Source organism: Cotesia glomerata, linkage group LG10 (assembly GCF_020080835.1).
Source record: "Cotesia glomerata isolate CgM1 linkage group LG10, MPM_Cglom_v2.3, whole genome shotgun sequence".
Taxonomy (NCBI): domain Eukaryota; kingdom Metazoa; phylum Arthropoda; class Insecta; order Hymenoptera; family Braconidae; genus Cotesia; species Cotesia glomerata.
The window spans coordinates 6,145,412-6,166,062 of NC_058167.1; the positions used below are offsets into that span (position 1 = coordinate 6,145,412).

At 27.3% G+C, this 20,651-nt stretch overlaps 4 protein-coding genes across 5 annotated transcripts in view; 2 read left to right on the forward strand and 2 right to left on the reverse strand.

Moving 5' to 3' along the window:
* The window catches only part of LOC123272582 (ABC transporter G family member 21), a 153,816-nt gene extending 148,873 nt beyond the window's left edge, over window positions 1-4,943 (forward strand). The window contains exons 7-12 of one of the 2 annotated variants that reach the window (XM_044739480.1): window positions 722-892; window positions 1,284-1,405; window positions 1,487-1,694; window positions 1,773-1,987; window positions 4,171-4,379; window positions 4,494-4,943. In XM_044739480.1, the coding sequence (XP_044595415.1) occupies window positions 722-892; window positions 1,284-1,405; window positions 1,487-1,694; window positions 1,773-1,987; window positions 4,171-4,379; window positions 4,494-4,689 (1,121 nt within the window). In that variant the 3' untranslated portion in view covers window positions 4,690-4,943. The remainder of the gene's footprint in view (window positions 1-721; window positions 893-1,283; window positions 1,406-1,486; window positions 1,695-1,772; window positions 1,988-4,170; window positions 4,380-4,493) is intronic. The other variant, XM_044739481.1, reaches the window with a different exon arrangement.
* Window positions 4,944-7,656: 2,713 nt separating this feature from the next.
* Window positions 7,657-10,147, reverse strand: LOC123273386 (testis-specific serine/threonine-protein kinase 1-like). The gene is made up of 4 exons (XM_044740786.1): window positions 9,794-10,147; window positions 9,316-9,619; window positions 8,662-9,221; window positions 7,657-7,815 (listed from the first exon to the last, which is right to left on the reverse strand). Exons 1-4 carry the CDS (start codon window positions 9,893-9,895, stop codon window positions 7,657-7,659), a joined length of 1,125 nt encoding a protein of 374 aa, XP_044596721.1. The 5' UTR covers window positions 9,896-10,147.
* A 1,647-nt stretch (window positions 10,148-11,794) lies between these two features.
* On the reverse strand, window positions 11,795-15,294 carry LOC123272576 (putative ankyrin repeat protein RF_0381). Its single transcript, XM_044739469.1, has 2 exons — window positions 14,909-15,294; window positions 11,795-14,658 (listed from the first exon to the last, which is right to left on the reverse strand). The coding sequence occupies exon 2, from the start codon at window positions 14,626-14,628 to the stop codon at window positions 12,118-12,120; it is 2,511 nt and encodes an 836-aa protein (XP_044595404.1). The 5' UTR covers window positions 14,629-14,658; window positions 14,909-15,294; the 3' UTR covers window positions 11,795-12,117.
* Window positions 15,295-16,896: 1,602 nt separating this feature from the next.
* On the forward strand, window positions 16,897-18,629 carry LOC123272605 (uracil phosphoribosyltransferase homolog). The gene is made up of 6 exons (XM_044739515.1): window positions 16,897-17,325; window positions 17,449-17,491; window positions 17,599-17,748; window positions 17,826-17,970; window positions 18,084-18,214; window positions 18,282-18,629. The coding sequence occupies exons 1-6, from the start codon at window positions 17,186-17,188 to the stop codon at window positions 18,354-18,356; spliced, it is 684 nt and encodes a 227-aa protein (XP_044595450.1). The 5' UTR covers window positions 16,897-17,185; the 3' UTR covers window positions 18,357-18,629.
* The last annotated feature ends 2,022 nt before the right edge of the window (window positions 18,630-20,651 follow it).

Below are 20,651 nucleotides of genomic sequence, written 5' to 3' on the forward strand. Positions count from 1 at the left end.
CATATATTTATGAATCGAAACATTATTCTATTTGACACTTAGAACAATTTTAATCTTTGGGACTTTGAAATTTTTTGACGGTGTAAACCTGGCATAAGTCATACACTGGAATATGGTGTTTTAATGTAATTGAATTTATCATTTTCTGGCTGTTTGTAGCCCATTGTTATTTAAAAATTATAAAATTTTTTAGGATTCAACACTTAAAAAAATTTCAAGCTGTGGGACTTAGAAATTTTTTGACGGTGTGAACCTGGCATAAGTCATACACTGGAACATGGTGTTTTAATGTCATTGAATTTATCAGTTTCTGGCTATTTGTAGTCCATTGGTATTTAAAAATTAAAAATTTTTTTACGATTCAGCACTTGGAAAAATTTCAAACTCTGGACTTTAAAAAAATTTTCGGTGTATACGCGGCGTATACTTTGGGTGAATTCGACTCGTATACACTGTGTATACTTGGTGTATACTGAGCATAAACCGATCCGTTAGGGTTATTCCATTTTAGTTTTCAATGCTCCAAGTAGAAATGTTTTTTTACTTTCGTAATAAATTTTTTTTAGTAACAAAATAACAATTTTTCTAATAAAAAAATGCCTGGGACAGCCAAAAACATCCTTACAGAGAATCACCCATAGAAATAATTGGATCTACTTCGATTTACAAAAATAAAAAAATAAGCTGTACATCCTATATAATTTACTTTTATTCTCTGCAGTGGAACAAATAAAAGGACCAGAAGAAGTAAGAGAACGTATTATTGCAGCAACTAGAGCCATGAGGCAAGGATCAGAATGCCCACCGGAACTTCATGCTGACTATAATCCCAGTCAACATCCGATTTGTGATCATTTCTTTCATTATCATGAACACCATATCACAAATAACGGTACTATATAATTTATATTATGTATATAAAAAAAAAATGTAAATTTATTTTTACTTTTTCAAAGAAATTAAAGGAAAAAAATTAAACTTTATATATAGACCAATCAAATAATGGTTGTATATTTGTTTTAATCTGATTAAATCCGTTAAAACTTAGTCAACTTGTTAATTGATCATTTAAAAATCGTATTGGGTTTTATGAACATTTTATGCATACATTTTTTTTTTACTTATTGAGAAGAGATCTAAATTTTTCTCTCCCAAGGATACAATTGGTTAAACTTACACTGAAAAAAGTATTTCTTTAGTGTGAATTTCTTGAAACGAGCAAAACAATAATCATATAATCTTTGAAATAAATATTTTTTATTCTTAATCATAATTTTAAATAGCAAAAGAGGATGAAGGTCGAACGTTATGGTTGGATACACAAAGTCATGCAAGTAGTAGTGCCAGCTCAACGGATGAAGATTATTATTGGCAATGGCCAACAAGTTTTTGGTCTCAATTTAAAGTAAGGTATTTTTTTTGTTATTCATTATTAATGAGTAACCATACATGAAATAATAATAAATAATAATCAAATGTTAAAAAGGTGTTATCTGAAAGAAATTTTCAAGAAGCTCGACCCCGAATGTTGTCACGACTTAATTGGTTCCAAACAATTGCACTGGGAATTTTAGCAGGTCTTCTTTGGCTTCGATTACCACGAACTGAAGCAGCGCTCCATGATATTCAAGGATGGATGTTTTTTAGCACCACATATTGGATGTTATTTGCACACTTCAGTGCTCTTTCTAGCTGTAAAATCATTAAAAACAATATTAACTAAAAGAATTTTCATAATTACTAAATTATTTTATTATTATGTCTATTTTTAGTTCCTCCTGAACGTGAAGTTATCAATAAAGAACGTTTATCAGGATCATATCGGCTTTCAGCATATTATTTAGCCAAAATGGTTGGTGAACTACCGCTAACAATACTTTTGCCGGCAGTTTATCATATAATTAGCTATCCTATGCTAGGCTTTCACTGTCCAGCAGTTTTTATCACATTACTCGCGTTTTTACTTCTAAACACTGTAGTGGCACAGGTATAAACTGATGATTCTTTTTCTTACAAGCTAGACATTTATTATTATTATTATTATTATTATTATTATTATTATTATATATTATTATTATTATTATTATTATTATTATTATTATTATTATTATTATTATTATTATTATTATATATTATTTCTTTGGTAATTATTTCCAAGTCAGGTTCATAATATCAATCTATACAAATGATATTTAGAATTTTTTTTGTACAATCGCATTTTTTTCTCTTACAGTTTCTTATATAAAAAAAAAAAAAAAAAAAAAAAAACGGAAAAAATAATAGAAAAATAAAAAATTTGATATTTTCAAAAATTTCTTTTGTAAATTTTTTTTTTTTATTCGTAAATTGCGAAAAAAATACTAGAAATCATTTGACATAAGGTAAAAGCCCCAATAGATGATCATATACTGGTACGTGATCATCTATTGGGGCTTTTACCTTATATGCAAGCATTTCATTAACGGTTTTCGATTAACGTAAGATTTTTGTTAACATCAAAAGCTTTAGAACTACTAAAAACATTTTTTTTTTATTATTTTGATAAATTGTATTGTATATCCGCAGTAGAATAAGAATAATTTTTGAAAAATATTCGACAATACCTATTTTTTGATACTTTATTGCGAAAAGTAAGGAGGACCCTTCTAAAAAATTACTCTTGGGTCTTCGGTAGCATAATTTTAGCGGCAAGTACAACGTCACAAATTTAAAATTACTTATCCGATAATTCTTTTCAGATACTTTTAGAGTAGACATTATAAAAATTTTTAGTTTAACACAATCTTTTAGCACAATCTTAATGGTTAGACTGTAGAAAATCGGGAAAGAATTGGGAGTGTATTTTACTCCGCATTCACTCCCATCACTCGGAGTACCGGAGTGAAGTAATTCAACACTCCGCGTTCAGAGTGATTTCGGAGTGACTTCGGTGTGAATCTGGATTTTAATCTAGAAAACATCCAAGTACGGAGTACTTATACTAAAATGAATTTTTATTTAACTGAAACAAATTTTATGTGCAAAATTATTTTTTTTCGTCAATATGGAATAAATATATATATATATATATATATATATATATATATATATATATATATATATATATATATATATATATATATATATATATATATATATATATATATATGTATTAGGGTGTGCCAAATGTAACTTCCGTGGAGAACCTTTTAAAATTGGAATTTTGAGTTCCGCTTTTAACAGGGGCTGCGTTTGGGCATTTCCTGAGATATTTTGGTGTGAGACGATGTATTTGATTTTCATAGAATTTTTTAACAGGAGATTTAATTGGGTACTTCCGGCCAAATTTTGAATTTTCACCGGAAATGCCCAAACTAAGCTTCTGTTAAAAAATTCTATGAAAATCAAATACATCATCTCACAACAAAATATCTCAGGAAATGCCCAAACGCAGCCCCTGTTAAAAGCGGAACTCAAAATTCCAATTTTAAAAAGTTCTCCACGGAAGTTACATTTTGGCACACCCTAATATATATATATATATATATATATATATATATATATATATATATATATATATATATATATATATATATATATATATATATATATATATATATTTTATTTGTGAAATATATAAAACTGGAAAAAATAAAAATTTTGAAAAAATTCAAAATCAAAAATACACTCAATTTCCAGAAAAAAATTTTACTCGATCAGTAAAAAAAAATTTTTTTTGATTTGTATAAAAAAATATTTAGATTTCGAATTTTTACAGAAATTAAAAAACGATTTATTAATTGTAATTTTTTAAATCTCGAAGTACGCATTTTATAATTTTCAAACGAGTCAGAACAATTTTTTTATTTTTATTCAATAAAAGAAATAAAAAATTTACTCCGCGGAGTGAAATCTATTAATAATATAATTTAAACCCATCTCGGAGTAAACTTCACTCCTGGAGGGAGTAAATCAATTGAAAATCATCCACTCCGCATTCACTCCGAAAATTTTTTACAGTGTATAGATTGCACGTTTCAGAAGTGCTGATTTGGAGTTAGCTCATTCAAAAAATTGAGCGATAAATTGTGTTGCGTTATAATATAATACACGTATGGAAGCATGCTACAAGGAATTTTTAATAAGTCCATTAAGCAAATACTTTTTGACTAATGAACTTTTTGTTTATAGAGTGTTGGTTTTTTCGTTGGGGCTTGTTGTTTGGATCTTCAAGTAAGCATTACAGCCTCTGCACTTTACACTCTGGCTACACAATTATTAGGTGGTTACCTTGCTACTTCTGTCCCACCCTGGCTTGCCTGGGCACGTTACACTAGTATGGTACACTATGCTTACCAAAACATGCAAATAGTTGAATTTGGATTTGGTGAGCCCATCGCGTAAGTAATTCTTGTTACTGTCATTTTAAAATTATGTACCATTTTATATAATGATGTAAGGATTAATACTTTACATTTTAAATTAATTTAAAAAAAGTCAATTATTTTATACAGATGCTCACAACCAAGTAAATTCCAAGAGTGCAAAAACGGAACAACGATACCTGTTTCAGCAATAATTGAAAATCAAAATGGTGTTCGGGGATCTGGTTTACCTCTTTGGTCTAACACAGCTGTTCTTTTAGCATTTTTGATGATATTTCGAGCACTTGGGTATCTTGTTCTTCGTTATTATCGAATACCCAAGTAATTATTTAACTAGTTTGATTAGCCCTGATGTATACAGACCTCACTCATTATGGTTTTATATAAGTTATCGATATCATTATTATACTTTATTATAAGAAGTATGATCATCACTACACTATTTGCAAGCTTTAGCATTAATTAATGTGAAGAAATTTCTTTCTAGTTTTATTAATAACTATATATTACTAAAATATTTGGAACATTATTGAAATATAAGCACTAATTAAACTCGCAAATAAGTCAATTTTCACACACAACTTCACAGTAAAAAATTTTTCGTCAAATTTAACACAAAAATTTGTGTTGATGACTTTTTTTACACAATCTGTGTTGAATCAACATACTAAAATGTTAAATTCTATACAAACATTTTTACACTTTACACAATGACGAAAAATTTTTTACTGTGTTCAAAAATTTTATTTTTATCTTTCCGTTACGAAAATGCACATGTGAGTCAGCTCTTCTCTTCAGCGCTTCTTTTCTCCATTATCAAAGTTAAAATGTATTTTTTAACGAAAGGGGGCTTTTTAATCTCCATGATTTTTATTTGTTGACAAATATTCACATTATAAAAGAAAAAAAATTATTGTTATCTATTCTTTAGTTGTTATTATTTTTACTTTAACTTCATTGCTAATTCGCCAAATGAAACACACCCTGTTTAAAATTTTCAATAGGATCCCATCAAAAGCGACAAAAGCCACTTAGAAACCCATAAATTTTATTGGTTTCTAAGTGGCTTTTGTCGCTTTTGATGGGATCTTATTGGAGCTTTTCAACAGGGCACACACCATATTCAAACAATAAAATTTAATCATTTCTTCACGTGTACTCGATAATATTAACGTTACTCAATTTAAAAGCACAATTATAAAAGTAAAGTAAAACTGTGATTATGTTTATATAAAAGTTTAATTAATAATAGTAAAATATCATTCTTATTTTCTTTAAAATTGAACTCAATAATATAGTTGAATTTTTATGTTTTACCGTTTCAGATTTGTGTACATAATATTTTAATGTAAATATTGTTATTTTAATTTTTTATGCTTGAAAAAAACACTTGAATAATTTGTAGAGAGTGAAAGTATTCAATTTATAAGCAACGATATAAAAATAATAATATATAGCAGATTTTATAATATAAACTGTAATTGCACGCCTCATAGCGCGAAGCGCGTGAGGTTGTGCTTTATACTCGACTTGTCAAGCAATTTTGTGATCTTTAAATGTCTCTATCATAACCATATTACACTTATACAATAATATAAGTAGATGTACACCGAGAAAACACTTAAATTAATCCATCTTTTATTTTCTAAAATCATTTCATGTAGCTATTTTGAAAAAAAAAAAACGTTTTGAAAAAAATTTTACGTGGACGTCCGGATGTCACCCCATTTTGGATGTACCAACGATTACTCCCGAACGAATTGATATTTCAAGATCAGACCTTTTTTGTTAGTTTAAGAATGTGCTGAATTGGATCCGTATTTCATATCAGTAGTCTAGTTTACGTATTTTTTTTTTAAATTGAATTTTTATTAAAATTTACTACGATACAACCGTACAAAGACAAACGAATTTTTCTTATTTGTCACGTGAAAACTATGGCGCCACTTGATCAAGCTAAATTTTTTTAGACTGCGTGCGCATATGACAAGAAAAAAGGGCGCTGATATTTGAAAAAAAAAGAAAAAAAATATTCTGTAAGAAATTACTTACTTATAATTTTTTTTTTTTTTTTTTTCAATCAATTACACAATTTATTTTTTCTTAAAAAATGAATGAGCGTTATGAGGCGTGCACTTTTGGATTTTCCAAACTTTTTGATAAATAATCTATATTAAGTGCAATGTTCTTTAAAACTTTTGCATATTTAACCCTTCGTCACTCGCGTCTTTTTTAGTTTCTCGCTCGCACTATAATGAGTCTCTATAGGTTGAGTAGTTGTTAGGCGGCGATCTGCTCATGACGCGAGTAACGAAGGGTTAATTATATTAATTAATATAATTAAACCTGAATCGAAAAATTATAAGTGTATTAGAAAAGTAATTTGTAAAAACTTTATAATATATTTATATACAACCAATAAACAATCATTTTTTAACTTATTATAAAAATGACTGATGAATTTTGATGAATCACTCATTTTTTTATACATAAATTACATCTAATAATCTATTCTTAGGTAAGGAGAAAAAATATTAAACAACCAAATCCAGCTCGATTGGTCTTTTCAGGAAACGTAGATATTTATCAAGCACGGAACTTTTATAAAAACTCTTATTTTTTACCTTGTACACTGAATCAACACTCGAATGTGACAAAAATTTATGATATAAATGAAAATGTCATTATTTTCAAAGTAATTTTAAATTTCAATAGATCATTTTCTTAAGCTATACTCACTTATATCAACTCTATTTTAAGTATTTTAATAAAATAAAAGTCGTAAAAGTGATCTTCGAATTTTTGAAGTAAATACATTAACAAAAATGTTAAAAGGAAATTTAATGTATTTTTTTATATCAGAAAATTCAATTACTTCTGTTGAGAACTGATAACAATAACAAAAAGATTCGAATTCTATCACATCTAATCAATAATATATTTTCAATTTGTGGACCCACTATAATTTCTAGATAATAAATAGCGCAAAATCATCAAAACTAACGATAAAAAATTCAATTTTAGACATTGTTTCGACCTGATAATGAATATTTTCTAAAGTTTGAGTCAGTCTAAATTTTTATTCCTCAAAATCTTTGGCAATTTATTTATTGAATTTCAACGTTTGGCCTACAGCATTATATTTGTAAACATATCTATTCTTAGATTATTGAGCTATTTAAATTTTCAAAAATTTGAAATATCATATAATTGTTTACGATAAATTGTGTTTTAAAATTCATTAGTACAAATGTATATTCAAAGTATAGAAAAATCAATCAAATCAATTAGTTTACTCTTTAGTAGTTATCGATTCCAACTTTAATAAATTACTTTCCATAACCGATGTGAAGAATCGAGTTTCACGGACATCTTTAATAATTTTTATGCTTCCAATTGTATCTACAGTTTTATTAACATTTGTTTCATTTTTGTCATACTCATATATAATCTGTAAAATTAATTCGTTACGCAGAACTAATATTTATATACAAATACTAGGGTGGTACGAAAAAAATAACATTTTTTTTTAATCTCTTATAGAAATACATAATTTTGTCATGTTTCAGGAGCCCTCTTCAAAAATCAATTCGATTAAAAAGTTTTCAGAAGTCGCGTAAAATATAAAAATTTTTTTAATTCGTCAAAAATTGGATTTTTTTCTGCTTCTAATTTTTTCTTGTTATTTAACCTTTTATTACATGGAAAAGTATGCATAATGTGAAATTTTCAAAATATCAAAAAATAAAATATCACGATATATATATTTTTCAATTTAAATACAATACTTTACACAGAACACGTTAAGTACTCTGTTTAAAATTTCCAATAGGATCCCATCAAAAACGACAAAAGCCACTGAGAAACCCATAAATTTTATTGGTTTCTAAGTGGCTTTTGTCGCTTTTGATGGGATCTTATTGGAGTTTTTTAACAGGGTACACTACTTCGATAATCAAAAAATCTTGAACAACGTTTAAAAATTAAAATATCGACTTGAAGTTTTTAGAATATAGATATTTTTTCACTGAGAAAAAGATAAAACAACAAGAAAAAAGGAAGCAATAAAAAATTTTCAATCATAAAGTACTTATACAAAAAAATTTAATCTCCAACGATTCTGAAATTTTTTAAAAATCATAAGCGACCCATAAAATTCAAGTATATGTCAAATCGAGCAGATTTTTAGATATAGCTCCTAATACATGATAAACTAACATACTTCTGTTGGATCGAAAAAAATAGTCCATTTTTTATGTCATCTCAAAATATATGTTCAATAAATACTATAACGAACCGTTTGTTTTTTCGAATTTTTTTCTGCATTACTTTTGCGATGATCAATTGCCTTGTTAAGCGCCTCTTGTTCTCTGGGTTTGAGTAAAATTAATTGAGGTTCCATTGCAATCCAACTACAGTAAACAATTTTTTCAATTCGCCAACGTTTTGAGATATCAGGCTCAATAAGATTCCCTACTAATTTTTTAACCTGGTCACTAAGTTTATCGATAACTTTTCGTTGAAATTTCCAACGACGATTTGTCTGCAGTGTGTACAATCGAGCCAAATTTGTTTCATCAAAAGGCATAGCTTTGTTTAAAATTGTGTACACGATCACACCAAGTGACCAAATATCCGCAATTTTAGGATTATAAGGAATACCCTTCAGTATTTCCGGTGCTGCGTACAATAATGAACCACAAAAAGTATCACTCAATACATGTTTTCCACGAGTATCTGTCACAAAACGAGCGAATCCAAAATCTGCGAGTTTAACGTTGAAATTAATAGTCAATAAGACATTTTCACATTTTATATCACGATGTGCAATTTCCATTTCATGTAAATATTGTAAACCTATTATTATATTGTTTTCACAAGAAATTATAAAAAAATTTTATGTATACTTAATTATTAGATATTATTATAATTTTTCAATCAATAAATTTACCTAGTGTAAGTTGACGTAACCAAACCCGAGCTTGATTTTCTCCAACTGGACCATTTTTTGTAATATATTCCAAAAGATCACCGCTTTCAGCAAATTGCATAAAAATATAATATTTCGAACGTCTTTGAATAATACTATGAATTTGAACAACATGTGGATGATCAAGTTTCATTAAAATATCAAGTTCTCGTGGAAAAAATTTTCGTACAACATCTTGTGGTGCTTTAGATGTATTTACAATTTTACAGGCTAAACTTAGTTTTTTATCTGGATCACTTTCTGATTTATATTCAGAAAGAAATACCTAATTATAATTAAAATATGATTATTTATTAGATCTCGTACATAATATTTTTTAAATGTACTATTCAGGAATATTTCAAGGGGGATATTTTGTTCAATGAAGAAAAGTTCTGATATTATTTATACAAAATTTACATTTTAATGAAACGGAGTATTTTACAAAAATAATAATAACCTTAGCAAAAGATCCTTCTCCTAGTTTCTTCAAAATTGTATATCCCCGTGTTTTTAGTATTACTTCCTCTGATGACGATTGCTTTAGCTCCTGCTGGGACATGTGCAGTTAAATTATCATATTTTAGTTGATCCATTACCAGAATAAAAAATTTTTTTTTAATTAAAACATCTTCATTACAATAAAAAGTTTAGGCTGAGTATTAAAGATCAATATATTAATAACGATAAATTTTGGTTATCATAATAATAAATACATATATAAGACACAAAAACAATTGCAATATTATTGAAGTGTTATGATATATTATAGATTGAAAATAATTAAATAAATAATAGTTTAAAAAAACTAAAAACACGCTTTTTATAGAAAACCAAACTAAAAAATAGAAAATAAATTTAAATTAAGAATAGTGTTAAAAATTTCAATAAATATAAATTTATAATAGTGTAAATAAAAAAAATGTATTTTATTTTTAAAAAAGCGTGAGGTGCATGATGTCAATAGTTATAAATATTTTATTGACAGATATGAGTAGAGTGATTATCATTTTGATAATATCTTAAAAAGCACCCCACGCTTTTTTTAAAATAAAATACATTTTTTTTTATTTACACTATTATTAATTTATATTTATTGAAATTTTTAACACTATTCTTAATTTAAATTTATTTTCTATTTTTTAGTTTGGTTTTCTATAAAAAGCGTGTTTTTAGTTTTTTTAAACTATTATTTATTTTTTACTTTTTAGTTTGGTTTATTTATAAAAGCGTGATTTTTTAGTTTTTTTAAACTATTATTATTTGTTGATTATCAAAAATATTCAGGCGCGCAAATTACCCACGGAGAGTTACATACTGACATACTGACATACAAGTGAAGCTAATAAAAAATAATTATTTATAAATATTATAAATACGGGGAATCAGAGTTCGATTTCGGAGAGCGAGCCTGAGAAACGGCTACCAGAACCAAGGAAGGCCGCAGGCGCGCAGATTACCCACGGAGAGTTACTGACATACTGACAAACTGACATACAAGTGAAGCTAATATAAAGCGTGTAAAAAGAATTTATTGGAAAATATATTTTTTACATCAATTGAGAGAACTCAAATCTATAATTGTATATTGTGCAATAAGTGCGACAACGTCGCACGAGTTGCACATACTATTTTGTATTACAAATGCGGCGATAGATCTGGGCACAAAATCGGGGTCCAGGGGCAAAGCCCCGGCGGGGGGTTGGGGGCGGAGCCCCCCCCCCAGTCCTTAAAAACAAATGAAAAGTTTAAAAAAAAGAAACAAATATATTTTAGATAATAAATGCAAAGTAATTAATATTAATTAACAAAAAATAAATTTACTCGTTGAAGCAATCAACACATAAAATTAGATGACATTAAACTTAGCTGTCACTACAATTTTTTAATTTTCTTTAACAAAAAAATTTGTTATAAGAAATTATTCATAGAAAATTGGATTTTTTATTTTATAAAATTCCTACATGTCGATTTAAAAAAAAATATTTTTTTGTCATAACTTATTTTTTACAAAAATTATTTAAATTATTAAATTTCTGCTAAATTAATTTTTATCACAATTAAACAGTTCAATATTAATTAATTATTTTTACTTTCGTTAAAAATATGAACTTTGCAATGTCAACCTCACTTCTTTAATATTGACAGTTATTGTGTTTTTTTTTATTTATTTTAATTTTAGCAGTTTTCACAGTCAATTGCGTGCGACAAAGATAGTTTGAGTGCGCCAAGAATAATTTGCGTGTGACAAGTAAACTTGTCGCATTCAAATAACAGTTTCATTTATGAAAAAACTCGTGCGTAATTTTAAAATGGGCAAACAGCTCTTTTTCAACCGCAACAGCGAGCGCCAAGATACTACTTTTCCCGCATGAGTAATACAAAATAAATAACTATATTATAAATTTTATTTTTATTTTCATCAAAAAAATATAAATAAAAATAATTAAAATATAAAAAAAATTACAAAAATATAAGGATTTAACCATTGTTCACATACCATAAATAATAAAATAAAGTTGTACTAATTTTTCACATATTATAATCTCTTTGCAGATAGTAATTATCATTCAGTCATAATTCATCATTATTGAAAAATGACATAAATTGCTTACATGGTTATCAAATTAAATTTACCTACAGTCTGTTATTATAGTAATTGTATTTCAATAATGGATTGTATTCGTTCAATATTTAAATTAAAAATATTAATATAATTGTGTTAAATTTTCATTTTCATTTTTCATTAAATCTTATCTATTTTGTATCAGAAGATAACTCTTATCACATACGAATTTTTTTATTTGGTGAATCACAGGTAATTTTTTGAACATCAGACGAAGTATTTGTTTTATGATCAATTTTTTGTTTTTGAACAAATTGTACAGCAATCAATAAAGCTTGTAAGGATGGATTATTTAAGTAACTGAATATCTCATCCACGCAAATATACGGTAACGTTGAAAAAATGTTGAAGATAGAAATCCCAGGTCCGCTTTCGAATAGCTCATTCCGTTTTATAGCTCGCTCACAACGATATTTCAACATCATACAATATATTGGAAACTTATCTTGGTAACCGAATGATTCTACAGCATTTTTTATTTTATAATTTTTTAAATAAATAGCGATAGTATGTAAGTTTCTTGTTAAAAGATCATAATATGTAATATGATTAATGTCCTCATGAACTTTATTTTTTTTCATTGTTTCTATTTCTTTCTTGCATTCCTCGGTAAAACCCCACACATCATCAACTAAACTTGAATATTCACGATCCACAGGAAAATTTGCAGTTTTCAATAGTATTATTTGTTTCTGCAAAATTTCTGCCACTAGACGACGGTCTTCATTCTGATGTTGATGCTCATAGTAATAATCCACTACAGCATCATAATCTTCAAAATAATGATCATCGTCCGTATCGTCATCGTGCTCTACATTCAATGCATAATAAATATTACAATGAATATCTGCACCATTATCTAAAAGTAACGTAATAATATCGCTATCAACATCTTCAACAGATAGAGAAAGAGGGGTTCGCCCATCTCGAGCTTTAACATTGATATCAGCGTGATTACGTAGCAGTATCTTTATTATCCTCCCATCACTGTTATGTACTGCATAAAAGAGCGGTGTCTTGCCTTGATGGTCTCTGCAATTTACATCAGCTCCTTTATTTATTAATAATTTAACCACTTCATTCTGACGATGAAGGCAGGCTATGTGTAGCATGCTATACATTAAATCGTTATTTAAAACGGTATTGGGACAAACTCCCAATTTTAACAGTTTTTCGACAATTTTAACAAACCCTAATTCAACCGCTGTAAAAATTATTTGCTTATTTTGAATATGATGTTGTTTAATTGTTACTCCATATTTAAAAAGCATTGCTATCACTTTTTTATATTCGAATTTATTGTAAGAGTCAATGATATCAAGTATGTCATTATTACTTTGACATTTTAGATTAGGGCAGTATTTTAAAATCCATTCTATAGATTTTAATTTTTGTGCATGAATGGCAATATTTAAAGGAGTTTTGCCATTCCGATCTAAAGTATCTACGTAGACTCCATTATCTAGCAGAATTTTTATTATTTCACCACAATCATTCAAAGCAGCGTAATGAATTGGCAATATCCATGTATCACTATTAATATCAGCACCTCCAGATATTAGTATATTTACAATTTCTTTCTTATTATTTGCAATGGCTTGATGTAACGGGGTAAATCCTGTTTCCCACTTGGGACTAACCGAGTGGACATCAGCGCCATGTTGAACAAGAAGTTCAACAGCTTCGGTATTTCCTTTAGTTATAGCAATATGAAGCGGTGTCTCGCCATCCTCATTACGCGCTTGAACATCTGCACCTTCCTTTAATAAGATTTCTAGCGTAGCTTTATTTCCATTTCTCGCTGCCAGATGTAAAACCGTACACGACTTTAGTTCGCTGTCATAGTCACAACTGGTATTGATAAGAGCTCCTTGATTAATTAAACTACTAACAGTTTTAAAATCTCCAAGGGCAGCAGCGATGCAAAGAGGAGAGATTTTATAATTATTTTCAATCTTAATATTAGTATGATCTAAAAGCAGATCGATGATTGGACGTCTCTCTTTTAAAATAGCTAGATGTAAAGCAGTGAATCCACTTTTCTCTAGAGCGTTGATTTCGGCACCTCTCTTTAAAAGATGCTCTATCATCCTCTTTCCATGATTACTGCCATTTACAACAGCTAGGTGTAGTGGTGTGTATTCTTTTAAATCAGCAATAGTGCAAGATGTATTAATATATGGACCCCGGTTGAGAAGATATTCAAAAATTTCAAAGTTACCAACATGAACAGCAAGACTTAGTGGCATAACATTACAATTATTTTTCGCATTTAAATCGGCTCCACCATTTAATAATATTCGTACAATATCGAAATTCTTTTTTTCTATTGCTAAATGAAGTGGCGTATCGCCGAGTTCATTTTTGGAACTAGCATCACCACCTTTACTTAGCAGTGCAGAAATGAATATAGAATCATTGTTTAACACAGCTTTATGAAGCGGTGTTTCACATGGGTGTTTGTTTAAATTATTAATGTGAAAATCCCAGATAAGTACTTGGATGACATCCAGATTGCCAATACTAACTGCTTTCTGCATTAATTTATACCACATCCCAGGCTTCATTGAGTGCAGTGGATATACATCAAGAAGCTTTTTTAAGCCCGTCGAATTTTCCGCATCTATGAGGTACATTAAATGACTTGTCTGATAGTTGTAAAATGCCATGATCGGTTGATATTTTTATTCAATTAATTTCTAAAAAACACAAAATATATTATTCATCGTAGCTGTCACTACACAAAATTTGCAATTTTTTATGGCACTAAATTCAGTTATGAAAAAAAAATTAAAAAATAAATTACACTTATGAAATTAAAAAAAAAAAATTATCAATGTGATTGTTTTCAAATGATTTTTTATAACTAACTTATTTGCGAAATAAACTCAATAAATAATTAATTTTCTGCTGATTTCAGTACCATAATTTTTCAATTTTTTTACAAACCTTCAAGTCTATTTGTTCTATGAGTTTAAATAATTTTTCGTGGAACATTTCACTTAAAACTATATACTTAATAAAAATATATAAATAAATAAATTATGTAAAAATCTTTTACAAATTGTAGGTTAGAGTTTTGCTTATCAACACAACTAGAGATTTTATTCTTTTATATTCTCTAGTTATTACTTATTTTCTGTAGGTATATACTTTTGATTGACAGTAAATTTTTTTTAATGTTAGGTATCGTCAAATTACTGTTTACTTGTGACAAAAGATTGTCGTCGACATGAAATGAGAAACAAAAAAACTAATAATCAAGTTTCACTAACAAATTTGATGTCAAGTAAGGTTAATGAGAAAAAAAATCTCGACGACAGAACTGGGGTGCGTTTCAAAATACGTCACACGATCACCTGTACAATATAGTACGTAGTTATATTTTGGCGCGAGTTTTAAAAGTATGAATTTAGAAAATCGACTGAATAAATTTCTTTTTAAATTTAAAGTATTTAAATAAACTTTTTTCTTGATTTTCATGGATTATACATCAGTTAACTTTTACTAATAAAATAAATATTTTCTATCGATATAAAAAATAAGCTCCTTTAAAACCAACAAATAATAATAAAGTATTTTAAAAGTTGATGTAAGGGTAGACCGTAGTAAATGTATTTTCAGAAATTTTATTTTTCTAATTACGTCTTAAATAAATTTTGAAATCAAATAAAATGAAGTTTTCAAAAGAAAAAACATATAACTAGTTATTGCGAAAGCTTTATAATACGTAATTCAACAGTCTAAAATATTTAAATTGGTTAGTTAATTAAGAGTAACAAAAGTTTGGAAAATCCAAAAGTGCAGGCCTCATAACGCTCATTCATTTTTTAAGAAAAAATAAATTGTGTAACTGATAAAAAAAAAAAGAAAATTATAATTAAGTAATTTCTTACAGAGTATTTTTTTTTTTTTTAAATATCAGCGCCCTTTTTTCTTGTTATATGCACACGCAGTCTAAAAAAATCTAGTTTTATCAAGTGGCGCCATAGTTTTCACGTGACAAATAAGAAAAATTCGTTTGTCTTTGTACGGTTATATCGTAATAAATTTTAATAAAAATTCAATTTAAAAAAAAAAATACATAAACTAGGCTACTGATATGAAATACGGACCCAGTTCATCGCATTCGTAAACTAATAAAAAAAGTCCGGTCTTGAAATATCAATTTGTTCGGGAGTAATCATTGGTACATCCAAAATGGGGTGACATCCGGACGTCCACGTAAAATTTTTTTCAAAACGTTTTTTTTCAAAATAGCTACATGAAATGATTTTAGAAAGTAAAAGATGGTTTAATTTAAGTGTTTTCTCCGTGTACATCTACTTATATTATTGTATAAGTGTAATATGGTTGTGATAGAGACATTTAAAGATCACAAAATTGCTTGACCTTGACGAGTCGAGTATAAAACACAACCTCACGCGCTTCGCGCTATGAGGCGTGCAAAAAAATAGTGAACATTTTTTAGGTAACTTCTCAAGCAAGCATTGCTTTCAGATCATTTAGTTCCTCACTATCTAAAAGTTAATAACTTCTCTGTGGTCAATCGCTTACTATTCACATGATTCAGAATTACCTAAATATTTTTAAGGTGATAATTGTGATTTTGTACATAGAATTTTCTTTACTCTCATTTATTCGATGTGAATTAAATTATTTTGTTTTTGAATTTTGCCGCTGACGTAAATAAATGTTTCTCAAGGTGCAATTTCATGCTGACGCTTGACGCGGATTTTACAAACTAAACAGACTAAACAATGTTTAGTTTTTGACACTGCGTTAATTTAAGATGGCGCTCCACTCGAAATTATATACCATTTAACCTCATTTGACGCTCTAAGCCAGCGTCAAGCGTCAGCATGAAATTGCTTTGCACCTTCATTATTAATATAATAGTTCTTGAAATAAACTATAGAGAACGTCGCGATCAACATTGGATGTCTATTTTTTTTTTCATGCGAATTTTCAAAGTAATAATTTACGCAAGTGTTTTCATTAGTATGGAAAAAATTTACGTACTTTTAGAACTTAGCCATAACTGTGAAATCACATGATCAAAAATAGTATATATGTATACTCGCTACAATCACCCAATATTTTTACTACACATAATTGAACTGGTACATACGATTAGTCTTGCGGTGTAGTGGTCGGCTTTTTAATGCTTGGAAAAAATTTCTCAAGATAACTGCAGATTTTTTATTAAAGTTGAAAAAATTGAAAATGGGTTCTACTGACACAAATAATGTTAAAAAACAGTTAAATCACAACAACAATGAAGTGATTCGCGAATATGGCCCAAATTTAAAAATACTACCTACAAATGATCAAGTTAAAGAATTACAAACAATTCTACGTGATAAGTTAGTATTAATTTATGAGTTATAAAACACGTGGTTATGACTGAGAACCTAAATTATTATTATTAATTGTAATAACTTATAAATTCGGATATCTAATTCTAATAATTTATTTTTTTGTTGCAGAAACACCTCACGAAGTGACTTTAAATTTTATGCTGATCGTTTAGTAAGTTAATTTTCAACTGAAATAAAAAAAATACATGAATAATTCATTTTATAGATTCCACATTATAGATGTAAATTTAATCGAAAAAATATTTATTTTAATTATAGATTAGACTTGTTATCGAAGAAAGCTTAAACCAACTACCATTTACAAAAATTGTAATAACTACACCTACTGGAGCTAGTTACAATGGCTTGAAATATCAAAAAGGGAACTGCGGTGTGTCGATAGTCAGAAGTGGTGAAGCTATGGAGCAAGTAATTTAACGAATAAATGATTTCTTTAATTATATATTAACAATTCGAATTATGATTATGATATTTTCAAAATTCAGGGTTTAAGGGATTGCTGTCGAAGCATAAGAATTGGAAAAATATTAGTTGAAAGTGATATGGATACACACGAAGCCAAGGTAGTTTATGCTAAATTTCCAGATGATATAGCTGATCGTAAAGTGTTACTGATGTATCCAATCATGAGTAAGTAAACAATATTTAGAATATTATTATTGTTAGTAATAATAATAATGCTACTACTAAAGACATTTTTTAATTTTGACTCTAAATTTAATAAATACTTATTTATGTCATAGGCACTGGAAATACTGTGATAAAAGCCATAGCTGTTTTAAAAGAGCATAATGTATTAGAAGAAAATATTATTCTTTCGAATTTATTTTGCACACCACCCGCTGCTAAAACTCTAGTCAGTGTTTTTCCTAAGGTAAATTAAAGCTTTGTTTTAGATTTTTTTTTTTTTTTCAACTGCAATAATTGAAATTATATTTTAGATGAAGATTTTAACATCAGAAATTCACAACGTTGCACCAAACCATTTTGGACAGAAATATTTTGGTACGGATTAAATTGAAACTTTCAATTTTCATTGTTATGCATATATATTTTTTGCTGAGAATTTCTAATCATTGAACTAAGTTGGTCATCGATTTATAGTTAAACGAAAATTAATCTTGTTCACTTTTAACGCACATTTTTATTGTACATTCAACCATCTATTTCTAATTTTCTGTATTATAAGCTACAATTATTTATGATTTCAAATAGTTATATTATTTAGAAAAGGTCACTACTGAGCTGCCGTAGTGAAAGGAAATGTATTGTGTGCATGTCAAATCCCATCCGAAATTTAATATTATTTAGAAACATTATGCAAGATATTAAGATTTGTGCATAAGAAAAATCCAGGTGAATCTGTAGGAAAATGTAAAAATGAAAAAAAATTTGCATTATGCGCAAATTATATTTTACGTGACGCAATGAAATAAATTCATAAAAGAAAATGATATAATTATATATTATTAAAATAATTAATTTGATTAATAACTTGATTAAGTGTTAAGTATAATTTTCTCAGAAATAGGACAATATAAATTAATCATTTGAGTGAAAGTATTCAAATTGAAAAAAAAAAAAAATTATTTGATGGCAAATAATATATGTCAAAGCGAATTTTCCGCAGGAAAAATTATTTTGAGTTAAGGTAAAAGCCCCAGTAGCTACTCATGTACCAGTACATTCTCACTCCATGTATTTGTATATCTATATTTGTGAATATAGATATACAAATACATGGAGTGAGCATGTACTAGTACATGAGCAGCTACTGGGGCTCTTACCTTATTGGTCTTTAACATGTTATAATAAAGTCATGGTGGTAATAATCTATAATTGTCTATTCAATGAATATAACTCTTGCAGTTAGAATAAAATTTTTCTTGAAGTACTGATTTTGAACGAATGACTTTTTAAGGCTGATTATATTATGAAGTATAGTTTAAAAAATTAATATGTACATATTTCATATATTCTATTATAATCATCGATAAATCATCACAAAAAATTTTTCCATGTATATGTTAAAATTTATAGCCTGTAATGAATTTTAGATTTTCCTGTATGATCTAAAATTATTTAATGCGCTTTTTTCACAAATGAGGTATATATGTATTTTAAGAATATTTTTCAATTTAATTTTTATAATTATTTTTTTTTCTTGAAAAAAAATTAATGAACTATTTTATAAAAATCTTTTGCATAATATCAAATTAAAATTAATCTCTAATTATGAAAAAAAAATGTCACATTTTCGTTTTATTACCTTTTTTATTGATAAGAATGATGGAATGAATTTTTCTATTATATGTAATTATACGTGTATATATGAATAAGACACAAAAATTTTTTGCAATACAAAAAAAATAAGTATTTATAAATATTTATAAAATTAATAGTAACTTGGTATAAGAATATAAATCTAATACAATTCCTGTCAGAATTTTCATCATAATAAATAACGGAAGTAAGAACTGAAGAAATAATTACAAATGTATACTTAAGTGTAACACATTGAAAAATGAAAAGTTTTTTTGTAATTCACTTGTTAGCAATATTATAGAGTCAAATGTTAATAAAACCGTAAAATTACTATTTAATAAGTAAGGTGTTAGTTAAATTTATCGATCAACCAAATAATAAAAACTGTTGAAAGTGCTTATCATCTATGATACAAAATCCGAAATGAAAATAAAATATTTTTCATTGTTGTAACAGTTTTTTGTAAATTATTACTTTTTGTTATAATGAATCGTTTTATTGGTTATTAATGATGAATAATAAAACATTGACTGATACATGAATTAAAATTTTTTCAATAAAAGATGGGTATATGAGTTTTTAAACAGTTTATTTATAAATTTATCTATTGATTTAACAACGTTTCGTTAATTATACGTAGCATTGTAAATCAAAGAACAAATATTATTCTAACTTCTATTGCATTTAATCTTATCAAGATTATATTAAATAGCAATCTATTTTAAATTTATTTTGTTCTGTTGCATTACTCGAAAATTGATCAACTTAAAATTTCCTATGCTTTCATTGAAAATGGTTAAATTTTGATAGATCAGAGTTTTTAGTAATATTAGTCGATATATCCTTACTTATGAAACTAATCTATATTTTAGAATCATATTCTTGCTTATCAATTTAAATGTTTCTTCAATACTTAGTAAATGAAAGTTTCTAAATTAAAAAAATAGATTACTTTTGATACCGATATAAAAGTAAAACTTTCGTTTCAATTTAAAAAATGGCCATTGAGCAACTGGAATCAAAATAGACTTTGTATGTCGTATTAT

Bases quoted from the DNA above. Each gene is read 5' to 3' on its own strand.
- LOC123272576 (XM_044739469.1), bottom strand. From the start codon at position 14,628: ATGGCATTTTACAACTATCAGACAAGTCATTTAATGTACCTCATAGAT.
- LOC123273386 (XM_044740786.1), bottom strand. From the start codon at position 9,895: ATGTCCCAGCAGGAGCTAAAGCAATCGTCATCAGAGGAAGTAATACTA. The intron at 9,620-9,793 runs GTTATTATTATT...AATTATAATTAG, and splicing joins GAGAAGGATCTTTTGCTAAG to GTATTTCTTTCTGAATATAA. The intron at 7,816-8,661 runs GTTCGTTATAGT...TTAATTTTACAG, and splicing joins AAAATTCGAAAAAACAAACG to ATTATATATGAGTATGACAA.
- LOC123272605 (XM_044739515.1), top strand. From the start codon at position 17,186: ATGGGTTCTACTGACACAAATAATGTTAAAAAACAGTTAAATCACAAC. The intron at 17,326-17,448 runs GTTAGTATTAAT...TTTTTGTTGCAG, and splicing joins CAAACAATTCTACGTGATAA to AAACACCTCACGAAGTGACT. The intron at 17,971-18,083 runs GTAAGTAAACAA...TTTATGTCATAG, and splicing joins ACTGATGTATCCAATCATGA to GCACTGGAAATACTGTGATA.